This window comes from Crocodylus porosus, unplaced genomic scaffold (assembly GCF_001723895.1).
Source record: "Crocodylus porosus isolate Cpor-Errol unplaced genomic scaffold, CroPor_comp1, whole genome shotgun sequence".
Taxonomy (NCBI): Eukaryota; Metazoa; Chordata; order Crocodylia; family Crocodylidae; genus Crocodylus; species Crocodylus porosus.
Window position 1 is genome coordinate 77,446,615 of NW_017728906.1, and position 23,433 is coordinate 77,470,047.

Consider the following 23,433-nt stretch of genomic DNA (forward strand, 5'->3'; position numbering starts at 1 on the left):
CACTTACCAGCAGAAGCCCAGGTCCTGCCCCTTGCAGCTGACATACTGCCTGCCCTGCATGGGCAGGCAGAGTGCTTCAACACCAGGGTGACGGCCAGCCATAGAGATGCTCTGGCTGCTACCAAAGCATCTCTGTGGAGGACCCAGCCTCTTATTACCTTAGTGTACAGTCCAGGACCATGCCCTGCCCTGCTTTTTTCCACTGGGATTTTTTTAACCCTTGCACAGTCAGGGGTCTAATCTTGCCCCTATGCTGCATATTTGCAGCACGGGGAACATTTTCTCATTTTTGCATGTGCCTCTTGCAGCATCTCAAAGGGCTTTGAGATGCTGCAAGACACATATGCATGCTCACCTGGATGTGCCCCATGAAACCATTCTTTCACAATATACATTTCAGCATCCACCACAAATAAGAAATGGGATTGATCACCAACATCCTTACTCGCTACAAACCCCGATTCATCCTTACTGCATTACCTGTCCCATACTTTAAATAAGATTAGACTCCACCCCATAGAGCAGCATAAAAAAAATTATCTGTGCACTTTGATATATACAGTCTGCATTCTGGCTTTTCCTCATTTGAGAAGTTGCTTTACAATACTGTAGAAAAAAATGTGTTAAAAGAATGTTAAATTTCCAATGGCATTTTAAAAACTACACAATATCTATAAAGCAGAACCACACTGACAACTGCATGGTTTGTCAGCAAGGTTCAAACAATTAAATCTACTATACATCTGTGTCATTTAAGCCAAAACTAATAGATAGTGGGTGTATCTACACATGCAGTTACATTAACTGAGTAAACTCTGGTACAATTTGACCCAATTGTAAACCAATCCCGATGTCACCAACTACACATGCATTTAAAGTTAGAGATGCACCAATACATCGGTCCATATTGTAGCGGCACTGATAAAAGGAAAATTGACATTATTGGCCATTAGCTTTTTTTGGCTGATGAGGCTGTTAATGTTGCCAATATGTGCCGCTTGCATGCACACAGCTGCAGCATGCACATGGCCAGCCTAGAAGCTTGGAGAGCAGTGTCTGGCTAGTAAGTCTGTTGTAAGTCTGTTGTGGGAGAAGGGGCATGGAGAGTGAAGAGGCAGATGGAGGCCCCCCACAGTGAGGGAGTGGAGCTGGGGCACAGGACAGAGCCATGAGCAGCTCATCCAGGGAGTCCAGGGGGAAAGGGGGAAGATCCTGCAGCTATGTGTATCCCTGGGGAGCCATGGGGAGATGGGGTCATGTGCCCTCTAGATCTGTGTGCAGGGCAAGGGCAGGCAGCTTCTGTGGGTTGGGGATGGGACCGGCACCAGGCTATTCCCACCAGTGGGAGGGGTGAGGGGTGTGGGGGTGGGCTGCACTTGAGGCAAACAGCAGTGGCACAGATCCAGGGGGTACCCCACCCTTCGTGGCTCCCTTTCAGGGTGCACATAGCTGTGGAAGTCCCCCTTATAGCCCCTGGATGAGCCACGCAGCTCCATCCTGAGCTCCACCCTGCCCACGCTTGCCCTTGTCCCAGCCCCACTCCCTCCCTCACTGCAGGCACCTTGATCTGCACCCCCTCATTCTCCTTCCTTTCCCCCCTCTCCTCTCCCCCACTCCCAACAGACTTACCAGCTGGACATTGCTCACCAAGCTACTGGGATGCATATTGGCAATCAGATCAGTATCAACTAATATGGCTCGTTAATAATCAGCCATTGGTATCATCCCAAAAAATCTTAAACTAGGGGTGCACTGATAAAGTGCACTAATTTACTCTGCCATTGGATAGTACCCATGTCTGATGGGACTATCCTTCACCAGCGTAAATGTAATTAATCTACTGTGCCCTAATTGTGGAGCATGTGTAGGAAGTGACACTTTCAGGACAGTTAGTCTACTGCACAATGAAGTATACATGTAGAAATGCCCAGCAATAGCTAGTTTTCATTCTATATGAGAACCAGCCAGAATCAGAAGACAAATTAACTTTAATGGGTTGTAGAGGCATCTGATAACAAAGGAGTGGTGGCTGAGAAATGCTAGGTTCAATTCTAGGTTCTAAAGGACTTTGCATGCTTATGATACCACCTTTTTGCCTGATCTCTACAAATGTGCCATTTCTCTGATCCATCCCATTCCCCGTGTCAATTTGCCCTTCCTAAAACATTTCTCCCCTCACTGTTCCTGTCCTGCTCTTGTTCCCTTCTGAATCAAGCCCAGCACTTCCTCTTCCTTGTAAGGGAAGCATCAGGAGCATAAGAATCCTCACTCCTCTGAGTTGTGGTGTCCGACCTAACAACAACTGGAAACAGGGGAAAAAAAATATGCTCTTTGCAACCAGAGCCTTGAAGAATTATTTGTGACAGACATGTGTCTGAACATCTACAAATTTGATTTCTAAAGGCTTGCAAATGGACAAAAAAAATTGTTTTGGAAAGAAAGTAATAGCAAAGAGCACAGTCTTGATGTCAGAGCCTAACTTCAAGTCTCTGCTGCAAAGCCTGAAAATGCTTGAGCTGACAGAATCATGGGGTTGGAAGGGATGACTTCATCTAGAGCCCTCCAGTCAGGTGCAGGTTTAAAAACAGTGAATCAGTTTAAGATGGCACCTATTTAGCCTCATGAAAAACTGCAATGAAGCTATCCCCCAGAATAGCTTCCTTTACTGTCGTTATAATTAGGAAGACTTTTTTCTGCTGACAATTCCGCCCACCCCACGTTCCTGTATTATGAACTCATACATGTGTACACACATACACACACACACACACGTGTCTTAGTCATTTGGGTGTGTAAATCTCAAAGTCAATAGATGTGAACCACTTAAGTCAGTAAAGGTATGAAAAATGGAACTTAGGTGATTTTAAAGTTTACCCAACGTGCATATCCTACTTTTAAGAATACTGCTTTGACAATACAAGCCAAATTGTAAATTAAAGCAGTTCCACCACTGGATCATCTATTCCTTGGATGATCAAAGCATGAAACTGCTAAACTGGAAGATAGCTGCCTCTGCATCTTAAAGAGATTTCAGTATGCATAACAATTTTATATCATCTTACCTCCGCTTGTTTCTGGTGGAGACTTGCCATCCAACAAGTCTGTATCTTTGAAGTTTCCTATAAGAAAGATGTTAGAATTTTATTTTTAATCCTTACAGCAGAGTCCATATTTTAATGGTTAACATTTTCACCTGGGTACCATCTTTCAGCTTATTTGCAAGTTTGGTCAGAATGGCACTGTAAGGACCTTAAACATTATTCTGAAAATGATAAATAATCAGGGACACAATAAAGTCAAGTGGAGTAAATGTGCTCTTGAAATACAGAGGAACTAGAATTATAGGAAAGTAACTTGCTTTTCAATTTTCATAAGTAAAGATCACCTAATTTCTTCTCCAAACATCTTAATCATTTTCCAGGCTAGCCATGTTCCACAGTTTGGAAACTACATCGTTTAGTAGGGGTGTCAAAGATATGGCCTGAGTCAAATCCAGCCTGCATAGCGCCATCATCCAGCCCCTCATAATACCCTTGTTCTCGAGTTGACCCACGCACTGCTTCTCCTGGCTGGTCTGGAACTTATGCCACCTGCTCCAGCCAGTCCAGGGCCTGTGCTGCACACTGTGCCTACCCTGACCAGTCTAGGATGGGTGCCCCATGCAGCATGGGTTTCAGACTGCCTTGGGTGGGTGCTGTATGCACTGGATCTGACATGCAGGAGGGGTCCATAGGCCCAAGAAGGGCAGCCTCGCACTATTCATCTGGCCAGCCAACAGGGCCAGATGAGTTCAAGGTGCCAATTGTGTGACTATTAACACATCCACTGAAACAGCAAAATATAGTACAGACAAATCCCAAGCACTGTGTTCATTCTGCCAGAAGGAAGAGACCCATAATGAAAAACAAAAAATTAAGATGGCAAGTGAAAACAGATTTGTTCTCTCTTTTAATGTGCCTCAGGTTCCAGTCAAATGTATTTGTTCAGTAGAAATGATTTTTTTTTCTGAGATGTAAACTATAGAAGCCAGCTGAAAATATATCCTGTTTCAGTCTGGCTTTAAAGTATTTCTAGAAAGAGAGAGAGAAAATGCATGCAAAACATATGTACATCTCCCAGAAATGGGACTGTAGGGGGGCGATCAGGAAGGCCAAGGTGGAGATGGAACTGGGACTAGTTACCCGGATCAAGGACAACAAGAAGTCCTTTTTTTAAAAACACATAGTGGGTAAAAAGAAGGTACTGGGTAACATGCGGCCTCTTCAGGACACGCTAGGAAACCAGGTTGTCGCACCAGACAGCAAAGCTAGCCTATTTAACAGTTTCTTTGCCTCCATTTTTCTGAGAAGGGACCAGGTCATTCCCCCTCACCAGGACCCTCGCAGGTCCCAGGGGAGGTGCACCCAGGCCTGGGGTCAGAGAGGACCTAGTCAGGGAACTTCTGGAGGGATTAGATATACTTAAATCAGCAGGTCCTGACGATCTCCACCCCAGAGTGCTGAGGGAATTAGCAGAGGTCATTGCAGGACCCCTGGCATGGCTTTACAAGCACTCATGGTGCTCTGGGCATTGTGCCAGAGAACTGGAAAAGGGCCAACGTGGTTCCCATTTTCAAAAAAGGGAGGAAGGAGGACCCAGGAAACTATAAGCCAGGTAGTCTTATCTCAGCCCTGGGTAAGCTTTTTGAGAGAATTATCCTGGAGCATGTCTGTGAGGGGCCAGCAGGGGAGACTATGCTTAGGGGCAACCAACACGGGCTCATTAGAGGCAGGTCCTGTCAGACCAACCTGGTGGCCTTCTATGCCCAGGTCACAAAATCCTTGGACGCAGGTGTTGCAGTGGACATAGTCTTCCTGGACTTTAGGAAGGCCTTTGACACGGTCTCTCACTCCATTTTCATTAAAAAACTAGGAGATTGTGGCATTGACACCTACACAGTCAGATGGGTCGCCAACTGGCTGGAGGGCTGCACCCAGAGAGTGGTGGTGGATGGGTCATTTTTGACCTGGAGGGATGTGGGCAGTGGGTTCCCCCAGGGTTCAGTCCTCGAGCCCGCACTGTTCAACATCTTCATCAGCGACTTGGACAAGGGGGTAAAAAGCACCCTGTTCAAATTTGCAGATGATACTAATATGTGGGGAGAAGTGGGCACGCTAGAAGGGAGGAATACAATGAGGAAAACTCCTACGATGGTGTCGACACAGAGTGCTGCCAGGGCCCTGCCCAGGGGCACAGTCTTCCTGGGGCTTGTCTGAGGCCTCCACCCAGACACAGCCCATGGGGGGGCTGGCATCCCCTCACCCCCTGACCTGCAGGAGTTGCCCAGCAAGGCCTGGGGAGGCAGAGATTGGGGACCCCCACACCTGTCCTGCAGGTGCCCGCCTTAAGGCCCTGGAGGCGCAGGTGAGGGAGCTCCAGGAGGAGGTTAGCAGGCTGAGGGAAATCAGGGAGGCAGAGGAAGAAATTGACAGCTATTTTCTTTCCCTGCAGGGTCACGCACCCAAGGAAGAAGCACCCCAGGAGGTGCCCTCCACTGCAGTGGCAAACGGTCACCTTCAGAACGAGGGCTGCTCATAACACAGCAGTACTAGTTCCTCCAATCCAGCTGGAGAACAAGTACGAGGCCCTGGCAACTCTGGAGGAAAAGGAAGGAAAGGAGGAAACTCCATGCTCTCCACATTCCGAGCAGGCTGAAGGAGCTAAGCAGGCCAGGAGGAAAAAGCATCGCGTGATCGTCATAGGTGACTCCATCCTGAGAGGTACAGAGGGCCCCATCTGTCACCAGGACTCCTCGACACGCGAGGTCTACTGCCTACCTAGAGCAAAGATTCAGGACGTGAAGGGGATGATCCAAGCTGTGATCCAGCCCACCAATTACGACCCCATGGTCCTAATCCATGTGGGTACTAATGATGCAGCCAGGAGAAGCCCTGATCGCCTGATGGCGGACTACCACGCTCTGGGGTGCATGCTGAAGGAGATAGGTGCACAGGTGGTTTTCTCTTCTATCCTACCAGTGAGTGGACATGGAAGATAGCATGCAACGTGCATTGCGGAGACCAACTGGCGGCTTCGGGAATGGTGTCTCGAGGCGGGCTCTGGCTTCCTCAACAATGACCAGCACATCACAACAAGAGACATGGGCTCCACCTTTCCCCTAAAGGTAAGAGTGTGTTTTCTTCTAGGTTGATGGATCTCCTCCAGCGGGCTTTAAACTAGGCTCGTTGGGGGAAGCAGAAGACGAGGGCAGAGGAAACATTGGACTGTCAGACCAAGCAACACCCACAAGTACAGCCCAGCCTAGGCTGACGAGCGGAACATATACACAGGTAAGCGACAAGGGCCAGGGTAATGCTGAAAGTAGGGGGCCAGTGCACACATCCACAGGAGGCCTCAAATGCCTCTACATAAACGCTCGTAGTATGGGAAACAAGCAGGAGAAACTTACCCTCCTGCTAGCTGACACCAACCTGGACATAGTGTGGAATCACTGAAACATGGTGGGACCCAACGCATGACTGGGCGCTGAATGTCAAGGGCTATAGGTTGTACAGGAGGGACAGGACAGAGAGGAAAGGCAGGGGTGTGGCGCTCTATATTAAGGAGGAATACGCATCCTCATTAATTAGCAAAGAATCAGAGGAGGGGCACTCTGAAGTGCTTTGGGTACAAGAATACAAGGCAGTCGAGGGGAAAGAGACTTAACAGTGGGGGTCTACTACAGACCTCCCAACCAAGGGGAAGAGCTAGACCTGGAATTCTTAAGTCAGCTCACGGAGGTAGCTCGGTCAAAGGACATGGTCATCATGGGGGACCTGAACTTTCCAGACATCTGCTGGGAAGAGCAGTCAGCCAGGTTTGAACGCTCACATAGGTTCTTGGCCAGACTGCAGGACCTCCATCTAACCCAGGAGGTGCACAGCCCCACCAGGGGAGACGCCTTGTTGGACCTAGTGCTGGCCACGGGTGATGACCTGGTGAGGGGGCTGAGGGTGCTCGACCACCTGGACGACAGTGATCATCGCCTGCTGGAATTCACGATCTAGCGCAAGGTGGCAAAGGCCTGCAGCAAGGCAGCAGCCCTAGATTTCAGGAAGGCAGACTTCAAAGAGGTAAGGAGAATAGTCAGGGAAGCACTGAGGTCCCGGAGGGGAGGGGAGCCAGGTGTCCAGGAAGAGTGCTCGCTCCTTAAGGAGACGATCCTCCAAGCCCAAAAGGGAGGTAATCCCAACATGGATCAAAGGGAGCAGGAGGGCACACAAGCCCCCATGGCTCACCAAAAGTATCCAGGAATGTCTCCTAGCTAAAAGGGAGGCGTACACCCAACAGAAGGGAGGGGCCATCACCAGGGAGGATTATACTGCAGTTGCTCAGGGCTGCAGGGGGGCAGTCAGAAAGGCCAAGGCAGAGATGGAACTAGACTAGCTTCCCGGATCGAGGACAATAAAAAGTCCTTTTTAAATACATAGGGGGCAAAAAGAAGGTTTCAGGTAATGTGGGGCCCCTGCAGGACACGCTAAGAAATTTGGTCGTCACACCAGATGACAAAGCCAACATATTTAATGATTTCTTTGCCTCTATTTTCCTGAGCAGGGACCGAAACAGTCACCCCCCCCATCTGGGCCCCCCTTAGATCCCAGGGGAGGTGCACCTAGGCCAAGGATTAGTGAGGAACTAGTTAGGAAACTTTTGGAGGGACTGGATGTATTCAAGTCAGCTGGTCCGGACGATCTCCACCCTAGAGTACTGAGGAAATTGGCTGGGGTCATTGCGGGACCCCTGGCACGGATTTACAAGCACTCATGGAGCTCTGGTGTGGTGCCTGAGGACTGGAAGAGGGTCAATGTGGTTCCCATCTTCAAACAGGGGAGGAAGGAGGATCTGGGATACTATAGGTCAGTTAGTCTTACCTCGATCCTGGGCAAGCTTTTTGAGAAAATTATTCTGGTGCATATCCACAAGGGGCCAGCAGGTGAGATTATGCTTAGGGGCAATTAACACAGGTTCATTAGCGGCAGGTCCTGTCAGACCAACCTGGTGGCCTTCTATGACCAGGTCACCAAATCCTTAGATGCAGAGGTAGGAGCGGACATAGTCTTCCTGGACTTTCGGAAGGCCTTCGATACTGTCTCTCACCCCATTCTCATTAAAACTGGGGGACTGTGGTGTCCACACCTACATAGTCATATGGGTCACCAACTGGCTGGAGGGCTGCACCCAGAGGGTGGTGGTGGACAAGTCATTTTCGACCTGGAGGGCTGCGGGCAGTGGGGTTCTGCAGGGTTTGGTCCTCGGCCCGCACTGTTCAACATCTTCATCGGTGACTTGGACGAGGGGGTCAAAAGCACCCTGTTCAAATTTGCTGATGACACCAAGATGTGGGGGGATATGGGAACACTAGAAGGGAGCAATAGGCTGCAGTCAGACCTAGACAGGTTACAGGGGTGGGTGGATGAGAATAGGATGGGATTCAACACCAAGTGCAAAGTGCTGCACCTGGGAAGGAACTACCAGCACCATACCTACAGGTTGGGGAACTCCCTTCTCATCAGTGCAGAGGCAGAAAAGGATCTTGGAGTCATCATTGATTCCAAGATGAACATGGGCTGGCAGTTTGGGGATGCAGTCAGGAAGGCCAACTGTACCTTGTCATGCATCCACAGATGCATCTCAAGCATGTCCAAGGAGGTGATACTCCCTCTCTATGCGGCACTCGTCAGGTCGCAGTTGAAGTACTGCATCCAGTTCTGGGCGCCGCACTTCAAGAGGGATGTGGACAATGTGGAAAGGGTCCAGAGGAGGGCCACTCGCATGATCAGGCGACAGCAGGGCAGGCCCTATGAGGAGAGGCTACGGGACCTGAACCTGTTCAGCCTCCACAAGAGAAGGCTGAAGGGGGATCTAGTGGCCTGTTACAAACTAGTCAGAGGGGACCAGCAGGCACTGGGGAAGTCCCTGTTTCCCCCATGCACTACCAGGAGTGACCAGGAATAACAGTCACAAGCTGGCAGAGGGTAGATTTAGGTTAGATATCAGAAGGCGCTGCTTCACGGTTAGGGCAGCTAGGATCTGGAACCAACTTCCAAGAGAAGTGGTGCTGGCTCCTACCCTGGGGGTCTTTAAAAAGGAGGCTGGATGAACACCTTGCTGGGGTCATTTGACCCTAGTACTCTTTGCTGCCATGGCAGGGGGTTGGACTTGATGATCTGCTCAGGTGCCTTCCGACCCTACCAACTATGAAACACCCTTCACTGAATCTCAGATATCCCACCACTACCTGCAACTCTTTCCTCCTGCCTTTTGGTGAAAAAAGATTCTACCAGGATATTGATACTTCTTGAACCAGTTCAGTAAGGCGATTTAATCTAACAAAAGTCCTCAGAGGGTCATGGAGATGGAATTTTCTTTTTTCTCTTAATGGCTGTAACAGGGTGCCTTCTCGGGGCCAATTTTCCTGTAGCCTGCCCACGTTTCTGGGCTAACAGCCCCCCTTCTTGTCCACTACACCTGGTTGTTAACTATTTAATTGATGTTAATAAACTTGGAGGCTGCCCATTTCTTGCCCCGATGCAAGGGGGTGCTATCCGCAGCTCCATTCCTCCCCTACCCCGCAGCTCAAGCCTCACATATGGCATCCAGATGTTATCCATCACCAGCCCTGCACCAGGCCCCAGAATCCTACTAGTTGGACCCCACTCAGATCCCTCCATTCAGGCAGCCTATTCTGCCTTCATTCTTGAGAGGGCCTAGCCAGAAGTCATGGGTTCAATAAGTCAAGGCTCAGTGACAAACTTAAGCACCTAGGAAAACTCAAAATTATGGTGACAGGCAAGAGCTACAGGACTGGTATTTTGAACTCGGAAAGATACCACTGTCAGTAAGATACCAACAACAGACTTTGTCAATTTGGCCCCATGCTTATTTGAAAATTTTACCCAACACTTATGCTTCTTCCCATCCCCTGAGGTGTAGCACAAAGGAAGTATTTTTGTAAGAAGTATTTTTGGTAACTATTAGAATCTGCTTTGAGACAAATCTACTCCATCAGTAGCCCCATTAGTCTTAACAAACCTATGGCCAATCTCAGTACAGGACAAAGACTCAATGAGATTGAAACCTGAACTGATTACTTAGCCCTAAAATGGAATGTTTAATGGAAAGCTGTACCATGGCAATAATCTAAAACAGAAGTGCTATTCTAGCATTAACAAAAAAAATTCTTACCATCACCATTGCCAGTGCCTCCAGGTTGAGCAGGAGGAGGCTTCCTTGGGTCACCTATAAACAAATAAGACAATAAGAAAGCTTCAAGACTGAGAAGAAGAGCAATGAGCTAAATAGTCCTACCCCCAAAATGCTATTCCTGCACTGCTTGGTTTTCATTCCCAGTCTGCCTCCCACGTACACCTGTACTGACCATTATGTCCATTACCGACTATCCATGGCAATTATGACTAAGACAGATTCAGGCTGAGAAATTTCCAAAATAATGGATTAAAAAAAATACCAATCCAGAATGAAGATGGTGGTAATGAAAGGATGCACCTCTTATAAATGCTGCTTATTGTTGTGCTCCATTCACAATACAATATGTATTGCGATATGCGTCCACAGCAAAAAGAGCAGTTGACCTAGACCCAAAGCAACCCCTTCCCCAAGTTGTACTTAGCATCACCTTTGGAGGCAGATACCTCCGTCTCTCCCTTCCTGTCTAATGACAAGATGGATGATCAGACAGTCCACCCAGCTGCCAGTACCAAGGTGGCCTCTCATTCCCTGTGCACATATGGCCCACTACCATACAGATGGCACCCTCACCTTCTGCTTTCAGGTGTCATGGCTTTCCAAAGGGGGGAAGGTAATCTATTCATTTTGCCTAGATTTTTGTTCAAAACCAACCCCCAAATAAAGGCAAAATTAAAAGGGTACCAAAACTGACAATAACATCATAGTAAATGTCACTTTTCATTTATCTTTTTGCTCCTTAAAAAACAACCACCACCAAAAACAAACTAACAACAACAAAAAACACATAACACACATATAAAACCCCCAAAACAACCCCCCCCAAACAAACACAACTCCCCCCTCCCCAAGAAAACAGACAACCACTTTTAAATACACACAACTTTAGAAATGATCTAAAGACAATGTTGTATCATAAGTGCTATTTAGGTAGTATTAAACACATGACATGCAATAGACAAAGAACAGTGTTCACAGAATTAAAAGGCTACATTAATGGTGCTCAGTCTTCCAGCCCTGCGGGCCTGCCTGGATCAGGCAGTGCACTGGCCCAGCCTCACCAGCATACTTGGACTGAGCTGCAGGGTGACCCTGCACACTGTCTGCATTGCAGACTGATGATCTAGCATGCAGGGGTACCTGGGCCTGTGGTACTCCCCATGGGTTTTGAAATTTGGCAGCAGAGAAACAGCAATTAACATTGCCACTACTTCCCTAGCACCAAAATGCTGGACCCTGGGGAGCCTCAGCACTGAAGGGCCAGAGGTTGAGCACCACTGGCCTCCATCATGAAACCCACCCACTCAGTAGATTCTAAAAAAGAGTGCAGTTTGTGAAGAACACCATTTCTTCTCTGCCTGGCAAATTTGGAAGAAACAGAGACTTGGCTCTTTAAAAGAAAAAATGTAAATTAAAATATTTTTATACTGAGGGGTGTTGGACAAAAGGTTTATGACATGGTTGCCTGCAACTTCAGAAGACTGAATGCAGTGACCAGTAAGGTCACTTCCAGTCTTTTGTTCTTAAGATGGCAAAAATAAACCACAAATGGGTCATGAAGCAAGAGCAGGAATGCTGGGCACTGCAAGTCCTGTAGTCTTTATGAAAGACCTAGTTACATATACATACCCAGTGACTGAATAGTCATTATGTGGTATAATTTAAGAAACCTTATTTACACAGAATGAATGAATTCACAAATGAAATTACAGCAAAAGCTCTGTTATCCGGCATCCACCAGGCATGGGGGATGCCGGTAAATCAAATATGCATTGTCTGGTACACTCCCTGGCATCAGTGTGCTGGGGGACAGGAAGGGGGGGCCCCACGCAGGCTGCTTTACCTCAGGCCATGGGCCAAAGAAGTGAAGTGAAAAAAAAAGAGGAACTCGCCTCATGGCGCTAAAACCGAAAGTCAGACTTCCCACTTCGCTTTTGCCGCGTCCCTTGGATACTGGTAAGTGGAGCTTTCCAGTTGATAAAGTGCCGGATAACACTGCTTTTGCTGTAGTAGGTAGTAAGTTTAAAACTAACAAAAGGAAGTTCTTTTTCATACAGCATGTAATTAAAATGTGGAACTCATTGCCATCAGATGTTGTAGAAGCTAACAGTTTAGCCAGATTGAAAAAGGATTGGACAAATTTTTGGAGGAAAGGGGCATTGGTAGTTATTGAGCATGGGAGTTAGGGGTACAGCCTCCAAATCAGAACTTCCTAGATCTTCAATGCTGGAGGCTGAAAATGAGATAGAAATGAAGAAACCCTGCTCATACCAAGTTCACTCTCTTTTTCAGCATCCACTCTTGCCACTGTGTGACACAGGTTAGTGGGCAAGGTAGACCTATGGTTTGGCCCCATAAATGGCAATTCTTATGTTCTTAAATTCACATGAAGATCATACAACCCAACACTTTTACTCCTCCCCCCATCCCTTCTCAGCTTAACATTAGCTAATTTTAACACTGAAATGTTGGCACATAATTGACTAAAACCATTTTAGCAGAGACGATAGTGGTCCTATAAAAGACAAGGATCCTACAGTGGCTACATATACAAGGAACACATAAAGCTATACTGCTCAGGAATTGTGCCTTTGTATCTTCCGGCAGAAGAACTTCTGCTTCTTCCTTTGAAAACTGCTGCCAGCAATGCTCAAACCTAGCAGTTTCACAAGTCCTGTAGAGTAATTTAAGGAGTTAGCAGGCACCATCTGCCAAACTATTTCACTTCACTGGATAAAGTGTGGCAAGCATATTGTCATTTGTATGCTTATTTGTTTTACCGAGCTGAAAAAAAACCCATAATAGACTTAGCAAAGAGATCTTCTTCCCACAAAGGAACGTGGCTTTCTGACACTAAAAAGTTCTGCCAGAAAGCATTTTTCTTCCTTCTATGGAAAGTGGTCGACTGCCAGGTTTTCAAATCAAATAATCTCCCAGGTATAGTCAATTAGTGCTATCTAGTGAAAGCGAGCCCATTAAACAAATCCCAAACCCAACTAATCCCATACCATTTGGAAAAACTGACCTGTAGCCATTAGAGGCCATACTTACATGTACTAACACAAAAGCAGGAAACCATGGGTTAGGTCTGCCAAGTGCTTGTGTGTCAATGTCTGACAACAGCATTACTTGTTTGCTATTCTTCCATCCTGAATTCAAGCCCAGCATTTCTTCTTCCTAGTAAGGAAGGCACCAGAAGCATAGGAATCCCCACTGTTCTTACTTGTGGTGCCTGGCCCCACAGCAATTGGAAATGGAAAAAGAAAAAATCTGAAGCTTTTACATCAATAAAGATGTGGGGAAAAAATGGAATTTAGGTGATTTTGAAGTTTAGCCAATGAGAATTAAAAAAAAAAAAAGGGAAAAAAAAAAGAATCACATTCACATCCTAATTCTAAGCACATTGCTTTGACACTACAACAACAAAAAAAAGGTAAATAAAATCAATTTCACCCTTAGATCATTTCTTGGAACAGACAAACTGCAACAGCCACAGTGGAAGATATCTGCCCCAGATCTCAAAGATTTCAGTATTATTTTATATTATCATATTTACTTGAATCCAAGAAAGGGTTTTTCCCTCCCCCAAACAACACGAGATAAAAACCCCCATCTTGGATCAAGTATCAGCCCAAGGAAGGCAGAGACTCAGCTTTGGCTTCGTCTCTGGACCAAAAGCCAAAAGCCAGAGCTGAACCTGGCCTGCGACAGCTCACGCTGCAGGGGATGCAACTCACTGCTGGGGAAAACTATATGGTAGTGAAGGAGGGCAAGTGCAGGGGAGACCCATTTGTACAGCTCAGTAGCGCTTGAATGGCCTGTCCCCCTGCCCAGTGACTGCACCTCCCAGTCCCCAGCCTGCCCTCACACACCTCTGCTTACCTTCTGCTCCAGCTCCAACCCTGACCAAACCAGTCCTTCTGCCAAGCCAAACTGAGCCAGGGCTGCTGTATGCCCTGGGGCAGAGCAGCAGAAAGTAAATGGGGGGGGGATGGCGTGACAATAGGTGACAGGGAGGAGCAGAGGGCAGGGAGCAAGCGGCAGGGTTCAGGCACAGCCACAAAAGGGACAAAGAGTATGGCGAGGGCAAGGGGCATGTGGTGGGAGGCATGGGCAGGAGGGCAGACATAGGTCTCAGGGGGAGTAAGTGGTAATGGAGGGCAAAGGGCAGAGGGACAAGGAGTGAGGGTCTGGCCTCTCTCCCTCCCCACTGCTGTTCTTCCTACCACAGCAGTGGGGAAGGGGATAAATTTAAGATGATCTTTCACTACTTAGACTCTATACATGGAAGATTATAACCAGTTTATAATTTTCTATGCATAAAAATTTAATTACTGGGGAGTCATCTTAAATTCAAAGTCTTCTTGGATTTGGGTAAATATGGCCTTTTACTCCCAGTCCCTTTTCCAGTAGATGTTTTCCATCCAACAAGTCTGAATCTCTAAAATTATAACAAAAATACGAATGTTACTTGGTTAACATTCATGATTAGTCATGGTAGTTAAGAGAAGTTGGGATGTCATCCTTAGTAGCTTAACTCCTTTCCAACCACTTTCAGCCTATAGGGAATATGGACCATCAGAAGAGTATTTAATCTGTGATATTAAAAACTATCGCAGTGCAGCTGTAAGGCACTGTGGGATAAGAGAGCCAAGCCAAGTCTGAAAGGAAACAATTAGGAACTAATTTAAGGACAAAATTATACAGTCATTCTTTTCTACTGGTTTTCTCTCTCTTCACAGGACACAAATTCAGGCGCATTCATCAGAATTTTAGTTTTCAGAAAACCCTATGATTTCATTTGTACACCTTACAACAGATTTGTTCGACATAAGGTAAACGGAATAAGCATGTTCTAAGATACAAAGACAAGACCTATGACAAAGTAACTTATTTTTCAATTTTTATAAAACAAAGATCACCCAACTGCTTCTCCAAACATCTTAATCAGTTTAAAAGCCAGCCATGTTCAAGTCTGTGAAGTACATGGGGGGGAAGCAGCAGAAAAGGGGATTCGCACCCCCTTCCCCAATGCAGTACAGGCTCATTGAACTCTCTGAGCTCACCAGCTTGTCAGCGCAGCTCCTGACTAGAATTACTGTTTTGTTGTGGCTCTAGGACACATGGGACAAATGCTGCCATTGCATCCCCACTCCAACTTGCCCATTGGCAAATTTGGCAGCAGAGTTAAAGAGGAGGCGGAACCTGAAAGGCAGCAGCTCCGACCAGGAGGTATGCCAATGAGCTGGTGGGCTCAGAGAGGTCACTGTGCATGCCACATGCATTTGAAGAGGGGGTGGACTGCACCCTCCTAACCCCACCCATGACTACATTATATGATTATTAATCCTCCTATGGAAGCTGTACTTTGCCATGGCTCTGCCAAGCATATTTGCAGACAGATCCCAAACATCATGCTCTTTCTGAAGGAAAAGAGCCATAAAGAGCCAGTGTTTTCTAAATAAACAATGTCACCACTGCATCTTCAGTAGCAAATTAATTTGGCACCACAATCTTCTGAAAAGCATGCTTAATAAAAACCAACAGCATGGCAACAGCACAAACACAAATACCATTCAAAACAGAATTCTTACCACCAGAATTGCCATTACCTTCAGGATCATTTAAACTGTCTTCACCTATTAAAAACATTAAAAAGGTTTAAATCTACAAGCTTTTAAAGAAGAGAAGCAAGCTGAATACTCAGCCTGAGTCATCATGTTCGATATCGTTTCACTCTAATGCTGCAATAAGCTTTGTTCACACAAACTGCTAAGTCCCTGAATAACTGCCTGTTAGCTATAACTAAGAGGCTTAAGTCTTAAACCAGGTAAGTGGTTTTTCCTCCTTAACTAAAACAATATAACTGAACTTAAGTTGGCTGAGCAGTTAATGTTAGTCCTCAAAATGAGGTAAAATTAAGATGTGTATTCCAATTACCTTTGTTTCAATCAAGTTTTTGGGTTCAAATCTATTTAAATGTCTTCAGTAAGATAATGCTGAACCACATCAACACACTACAATAGTTTTTGAAATATAATGATACATACCTCCACCCAAAGCATCTTCTAGAAAGAGACCAAGAATAACTTTTGAAAATAAAACTTGATTTAAACAAAGTGTGCATGACAAAAATGAACAAAACAAAGAAAGCAAACAGAATATCACAAAGTTGTTTGCCTATTTCAGTAGTGCCATGTAAAAACACTGAAAATTAGGGCCAGAAGAGACTTCAGAAGGTCATCTAGTCTGGCCCCCTGCTAAGGCAGTATCATCCCTAACTAACTAAGCCATCCCAGTCAAATGTTTCTAATCTGCCTTTGAAAGTTGCCAAAGTTTCTACTGCTTACTCTCACAGTGAGAAAGTTCTTCCTGATCCCCAACCTAGATTTCATCTGATGCAGTTTGAGACTGCTGTTACAAGTCTATCCTTTCAGCCATAAAGAAAACTATCTCCATCCTCTTTAACCCTGACCCTCCCTTCAGGTATTTAAAAACTATTATCAAATCCCCCTCAGTTCTCTGTTCTCCAGACTAAACCCTACTTCTTTCAGCCTTTTTCTCAAGTCATGCTTCCCAGGCCTCTAATCATTGTTATCTCTTTTCATTGGACTCTTTCTACAAACTGGACACGGGACTCCAGGTGAGGCCTCATTTGTGCTGAACAGGCTGAAAGAATTATTTCCCTTGACCTGCAAGTGACACTCAAGTATGCTGTTGGCTCCCACCCCCTCCTCCCTCCCCCCCTGTCTCCAACTCAAATAAGAGCAACTGTTGGTTCATATTTGTTTTATGGTCTACTGTAACCCCCAAGTCCCTTTATACAGCACTAGTCAATCATTCCTCAGTCTGTATTTGTACATGAGAGGCTTTGTGACATGATGGATCTATTAAATACAACCATTTAGGTAACTATTAAGTCAAAAAAGCCATGGGAACATATCAACCTTCTCATGGTATCTGTCTGTTCATGTGATTATGGAGTAAAATAACATTCACCACAGCAATGGAGAATTTAGAAATGCAAAAACTCTTTTTTCCTACAAAAAAGAAGAGCAATTCCAAATTCTGCATGTGTGAAAAGGGAAACTACAGTTTATCTGGCTCAAAAGGACAGAAAAGTGTGGCGTTTATATTTTGAATAAATATTTGAGATCTTAAATTTGTATGTTCAAGAAAATTAAACTATTTTGCTACGATGCATAAATAAACATTTGTTATGGTAACATTATCCTTTGTGTATACCCTTTGTATTCCTCATTTTTGCACAACTGTGGCATCTTTAAAATGCTCCACATAACTAAACTCATTCAATTATTAAAAAAGAACTAATAACATGGTAGCACTGGGGTTAAGGGATCAATTAACAAAAAAGAAAGCACAGGGAACAATCCTAGTCACCTATACTAAACCCATTCCAATTACCTTGAGAAGAACAATGCTGTCTGAATAGCAGAAAAGTAAACTATTATCTGAAATAGTAAAAGGTTTTAAAAGCTGACTTCCATATAACTACTCACCTAAGTGTGGCTTTTTGGTAGGTATACCAGGTTGCTTTGGAGAAGTTGACACATCTACAAAAGATGATAAAGTTGAAAATTTGTGTTTTTCAACATTTATGTTTTTCCTATAAAAAATTCTTCCTACAACTCCCAAGCCACAGCCCCCTCCCCGATGCCAGTGCCCCTCATTCCCGACCCACAGCCCCATGCCCCGCCCCCCCAGCAGGGCGGCACTGTCCCTGTTTAGACCCAGCTGGAACACGGCAGCTGCAGAAGCTCCAACTTGTGTAGGTGGCAGCGGAGTGAGTTCGGCCCCAGCAAAGGCTGGAAGGAGGGGAAGCCTGTGGTACCCCCCACCCTGGGCTGGGGCTCCAGCACTGAGCCTGGTGGCCTGGACATGGCTCCCTTCCCACCAAGAAGTATCTCCTGGCTGCTCTGCCCCTGCAAACATGGGCACCAACCCCAGTGCTGCCAGCCCAGTCATGCAACTCCTCACCATCTACGAAGGCCCTCTGACCCCTTCCCCACTGCAGGGGCAAGCACCTTCTCCCCACCCCCCTTCCATGCCACAGCCTCAGTGCCCAGACACCTTCCACAACTGGCAAGCACCCATTCTGCCTCACACACCCATCCCCTCCACACATACACCACCCCTCCTGCACCCACAGGCCCCTGGACAGTTCCCAGCCCTGGCCCTCCAACCCCTGCCCCCCATAAAAACTTACCTGCATCCAGCTGCCAGGCCTGCTCCCACCACCCTGCCTAGCTCTGTGCTGTCCATTGTATGACTGCACACACGGCGGTTTCCTCCCCCCCCGCCCCTGCATTTCCTTCAGCCTCAAGCAGCTGCTTTCAGGCTGAAAGGCTGCTAGCCTGCAAGGAGAAAATCTGTGTTCTTCCCCTTTAAAAAGGAGAAAATCCATCTCTCTCTCCTTTGAGAAAACCCACATTTTTGTGCAGGAAATGAGAACCCAGATCCTTGCACATGAGCTTTCATAGGCAATGGCCCACTTCATCAGAAGCTCTGAATGGACTGAGAGAAACTAAGATTTTATAAGAGAAAGAGGAAAAGGGAGAGAATTACACAAAGATGATAAAACCTTGCTGAAATAGCCTACTTACCAAGGGCATCAGATAAATCAAAGTCATCACCCTCACCTATAAAAATAAGAACAAATAAAAAAGAGCATAAGTTTAAAAGTTGAATGAGGAAAGAGGCTCTTCTGACTCTAAAATGTAAATCTAAAATCAGGAGGGTGCCCCATATAGAACTCAGAACTGGCATTTTCAGTATTGAACTTCTGCAAGGAGTGGACACAGCTTTTTCCATCCAAGGCGTAAAATACCCCAATTGTTCCCACTTGCTTACAGCTGAAAAATATATGGCATTAAGATTCATCTCTGTAGAAAAATCTTAATATGGTTGGACTTGTGATCTGCTTCTGGTAACACATATACCTCCCCATCCTTCCCTATGACTCATGGCTGCTGACCTGTTATCTTTAGCATTTCCTCCACAGGCCTCCATGTAGCCAGCAATAAAACAGCATAACGGTTTTTCTTCTGAACAATATATATAATCCCAGGATAGTAGGCATTCACAGCACTGCCCCCAAGAAAGTTCAACTGCATTCAGACTCTGGACTGACTCTCTTCAAAAACCAAGGTGTGTATCATTTGGAGGGAAGACAAAGATCCCTTCCCCCCTGCCATACCATCTGCATTTCCCTACCACAAACACCCCCAATTTCCATGAATAAGGACTGTGCACCCACATAATATGCTAAATGTTAACAGGCTTCTTCCCTTGGCAAAACAAGTGCTGTAAGCAGCACTCTTAGCACTCCTATCCCAGACCAGCAGCATCCCTTTGCTCTCAGTGCAGCAAGCCCAAATCAGGATATAAACAGGATCATGAAACCCCAGGACAGAGGCAAGTAGTACAAATACAAATGGAACATTTCTCCTGACTGTAGAGATATGTCTGTCTTGCAGAATCCAGTTCCACATGTTTGTCTGGGATGGCTGAAGAACAGTGCAGCCTCCACCAGTAAAGAAAGGGGTGCATGTGAGTGCGCACACGTACATTAGATAATCCTTGACGTCCATTCCAACCCTAGAATTCTATTCCCAAGCTAACATTGAACGAGTTAAATCAGCCTTCTTTTACTCAGTGTGGCACATTCAGAGATAGCCTGGGTATCACAACACTACTGCATTGTTTCATACCGACATTCCTTAAAAAAAGCAACAGGTCTCAGGACTAATAATTCTGTTGATTAGCCAGGCAGCCAGAGGCAAACTACTACCCATATACAGAAAACATGCACACACACCAAACACCAAGATATCCAAGTTTCCCCTCAAAACATGACAACAGAAGATGAACAAGGTCTGATCATTTAAAAAATTTAAAGGCACTGATAGATACAACAGTAGAAGGTTCTTCCTTGTCTGTGGTACAGGACAACCCAAAGAGGATTCAGATAAGGTATGCACAACCTTCTTATTCAAAAAGGTACAATTACTAAATTAAACCTAAACCACAATACAGAAAGAAAAAAAGGCAAGATAAGATGAAACAAAAAGGTGGCAAGGCTGCAGACAACACCAAGTTATGGGGAAGTGTGGTCACGCTTGAAGATAAGCTACAGTTACAGGTGGACCCAGACAGGCTAGCAAGTTGGGTGAATCGGAACTTGATGAAATTCAGCATTAAGAAATGTAAAGTGCTCCACCTCAGGACAAGCAACCCCTAACACACCTACAGGCCTGGCAGCACCAAACTGACTAGCACCACGAGTGAAAGGGACCTTGGGGTAATAACAGACCACAGTATGAATATGAGCTGGCAGTTCAACACTGTGTAGCCAGTATGGCAAACAATACTCTGACATGCATCAATTGATGCATCTCCAGCAAAACCAAGGAGGTGATTCATCCACTCTACTTAGCACTGATGAAACTGCAGCTGGAGTACTACAGCTCTGGGCTCCGCATTTCAACATGGATGTGGACAAGCTGGAGAGAGTTCAAAGAGTTACCTGTATGTTCAGAGTCTTAAAAGGCAAGCCATACAAGGAAAGGCAGAGGGATCTGAGACTCTTCAGCCTCAGGAAAAGAAGGTGAGAGGGGACCTGCTAGCAGCTTACTGTTGTTAGAAATGGAATATTGTTAGAAATGTGCAGCTTGCATCTTGCACCTGATAAGAAAGAAATACTGCCCAAGGCGCCTTTTTCCCCCTCACCCGCCTTAGCCTTTCTCATGCTGATTACAGAAGCTGGAATTCAGTTGACTTGTGGTCTTGGGGTATGAACTTTTGGCAAACTGTTGTAGTTTCTGGGCATGCTTAATGAACTGTTGCATATTCATCTCTCCACCCCACATACTTAAGTAGCTAATTATACTATACATGCAATGTATGTAATGATGTAACTACATGTATGCTTGTATGAAACGGAAGTAGCTGTAAGAGTTCCAGTGTCTGCACACGTGCTCAGGAGAGAGAAGATAAATTCCGCTAGCTGATTTGGGCATCAATGCCCCACTCTGACCTTGTTTGCAAACAAATACATCCTTTTGTGCCAGCTGATGTTTGCGTGTCTGTGATCTTTGCAGGCCTCCAGAGAAACAAACCGCTTTTGTGCAACACTGTTACACAAGGGGAGTACATCAAGGGCTCAGCAAGCAACTGTTCATCAGGGCTTCTGAGGGGAAAAGTCAGGAGCAATGGCCACAAGCTCCTGGAAAACCAATTCAGGCTCAACTTTAGGAAAAACTACTTCACAATCAGGGTATCCAGACTTTGGCATAAGCTCCCTCCAGATGGGTGCAATCACCCACCCTGGAAATCTTGAAGAGATTGCTGGGCCCAGATACATCATGCTCCTGAGCCATACTGCATAATGAAGCAGGCAAATTCACGCTGCCCCGACTAACGTTACTGAGCAGTGTTTTGATGCAGTGCATTTTAGGGTCATGTTTTTCAAGAGCTGTATGGCCAACAGAACCATCCCTAGGGGTGTGCGGGGCCCAGGGCATATTAGGCTGTGCAAGGCCAGGGGTGGGGGTGGCGAGCAGCTGGACTGCAGAGCAGAGAAAGAAGTGGCCGTAATGCGGCAGCCACAGCAGGTCCTGTACGGCACTGTCTGTGGGGCCCCTCAAAGCCCAGGGCCCCGAACAGCCGCCCCACTTGCCCACCCCTAGAGACAGCCAAGATACTAAGTTCTTCTGAAAATGAAAAATGAAATCTGACTCCAAGGACAGGTAAAGAATTCTTGAAATTTGGTCAATACAGTGCACAAATCCTGAGTCAAGAGTCCAAATTCTAACAAAGCTAAAATCTTTCATCCTAGAGAAATTGGGTGGGAGACTGAGTAGAGTTTGTAGAGTAAGGGTTAAATGCAAATATCCACTGGCAAAACCTTAAAGGACATGTTATTTGTCTAGCTTAAGGCTAGTCCAATCAGCTGCTCAGATGCAAGACACACCAGTGATGTCTGTCCATGAACAGCATGTATGAAGTTTACTTCAAGACTACAAGGCTTTCTTGTGGCTTTCACCATCACAAAAAAAATCCATAGAAGCTCTCAAGCACTAACTAAAGCACAAATCTAAAAGAAATGATGCAATAACTATATGCTTTAAATCCTGATTATCTCTAGCAACTGAAACAACTTCTTTCAAACAGAAAAAAGTTGGTGCATGACATCTAGGGAAGGGCCATTACTGAGCTAATAAAAAACTCTGAAGAGTTGAAGAGGCAAAGGGCATTTGAAGGGGGCCAAGAAGCTATTCAAATGGAAATTGGTTTTAGTGATTTAGAGAAGCTCCTTGAATGACAGTGGACTAAAAGAAAACAGAGGACTGTCCCTGAGCAGGTATCCAATTCTGTACATTTTTTTAAACACCTCATCACTATTCTTGTTCTTTCTCTTGCCATGGAAATAAAAAATGAGAGAGATGGAACTATTCACCACCCAAACTATGATGAGGCTAGTGTCACAGTAGTCAGAATTCCACATGTGCAACGTATTCCAAAGTATTTTTCCCAAATACTTTTAAATTTCAAATAATCAAATTGCAGTGCATTTTAGACTAGAACCAGCTCTTCTTGGCTCACTTTTTCTGCTCAATTGTTTGCCCACTCAGTACAGAGAAATCCATTAAACAAAAGCCATCTACTGCTCATTTCACATTCTAGTAGTATTATTTTCGAAAATAGTTAATGGCACTAGCCACTAAGAGAAAAAAAAAAAAAGTAACACAATCTATGAAAAAGTAAGAGCTTTTTTGTTCTCCATAGACCTCTGCAAAAATTGATTTCTTGAAGCTTTTGAAGGGAGTAACCACAGCATGAGGATGACTCACCCTGAGAGGAAAAGAAAACTTGCAACTGCATTAGTCATGTCATTTTGGGCAGAGTTGTGTGGGCACTGTTCCTCTGGAGCAGGCAAAACATGACACAATGTTTACTCACATTGCCAAGCAGCAGTTTAAAATTAGCTCTGCAGCAATATACCAGCGAGTCTTCAGAGCTGAAGTCCAGTCCTGCAGCTTCCAGGTTTAGTACCTCTTTAAGACTTTACTTATTAAAAAACAATTTTGTCTGGGTATGGTTTAGGTTCTATTGCTAGCTTTGTGGTAACATCAAGGAGCCCTAAAGCTGGACCAGGACCCACTGTGC

General features: G+C 45.6%; 1 protein-coding gene across 5 annotated transcripts in view; it reads right to left on the reverse strand.

Moving 5' to 3' along the window:
* LOC109306120 (CD99 antigen-like) overlaps positions 1-23,433 on the reverse strand; it is a 47,124-nt gene that overhangs the window by 7,293 nt on the left and 16,398 nt on the right. The window contains exons 2-7 of one of the 5 annotated variants that reach the window (XM_019529381.1): positions 18,870-18,905; positions 17,766-17,819; positions 16,296-16,313; positions 15,858-15,884; positions 10,225-10,278; positions 3,063-3,119 (exon numbers count right to left, since the gene is read on the reverse strand). In XM_019529381.1, coding sequence (XP_019384926.1) covers positions 3,063-3,119; positions 10,225-10,278; positions 15,858-15,884; positions 16,296-16,313; positions 17,766-17,819; positions 18,870-18,905 — 246 coding nt within the window. Of the gene's footprint in view, positions 1-3,062; positions 3,120-10,224; positions 10,279-15,839; positions 15,885-16,295; positions 16,314-17,765; positions 17,820-18,869; positions 18,906-23,433 lie in introns of all 5 variants that reach the window. The other 4 variants (XM_019529379.1, XM_019529380.1, XM_019529382.1 and 1 more) reach the window with 4 other exon arrangements.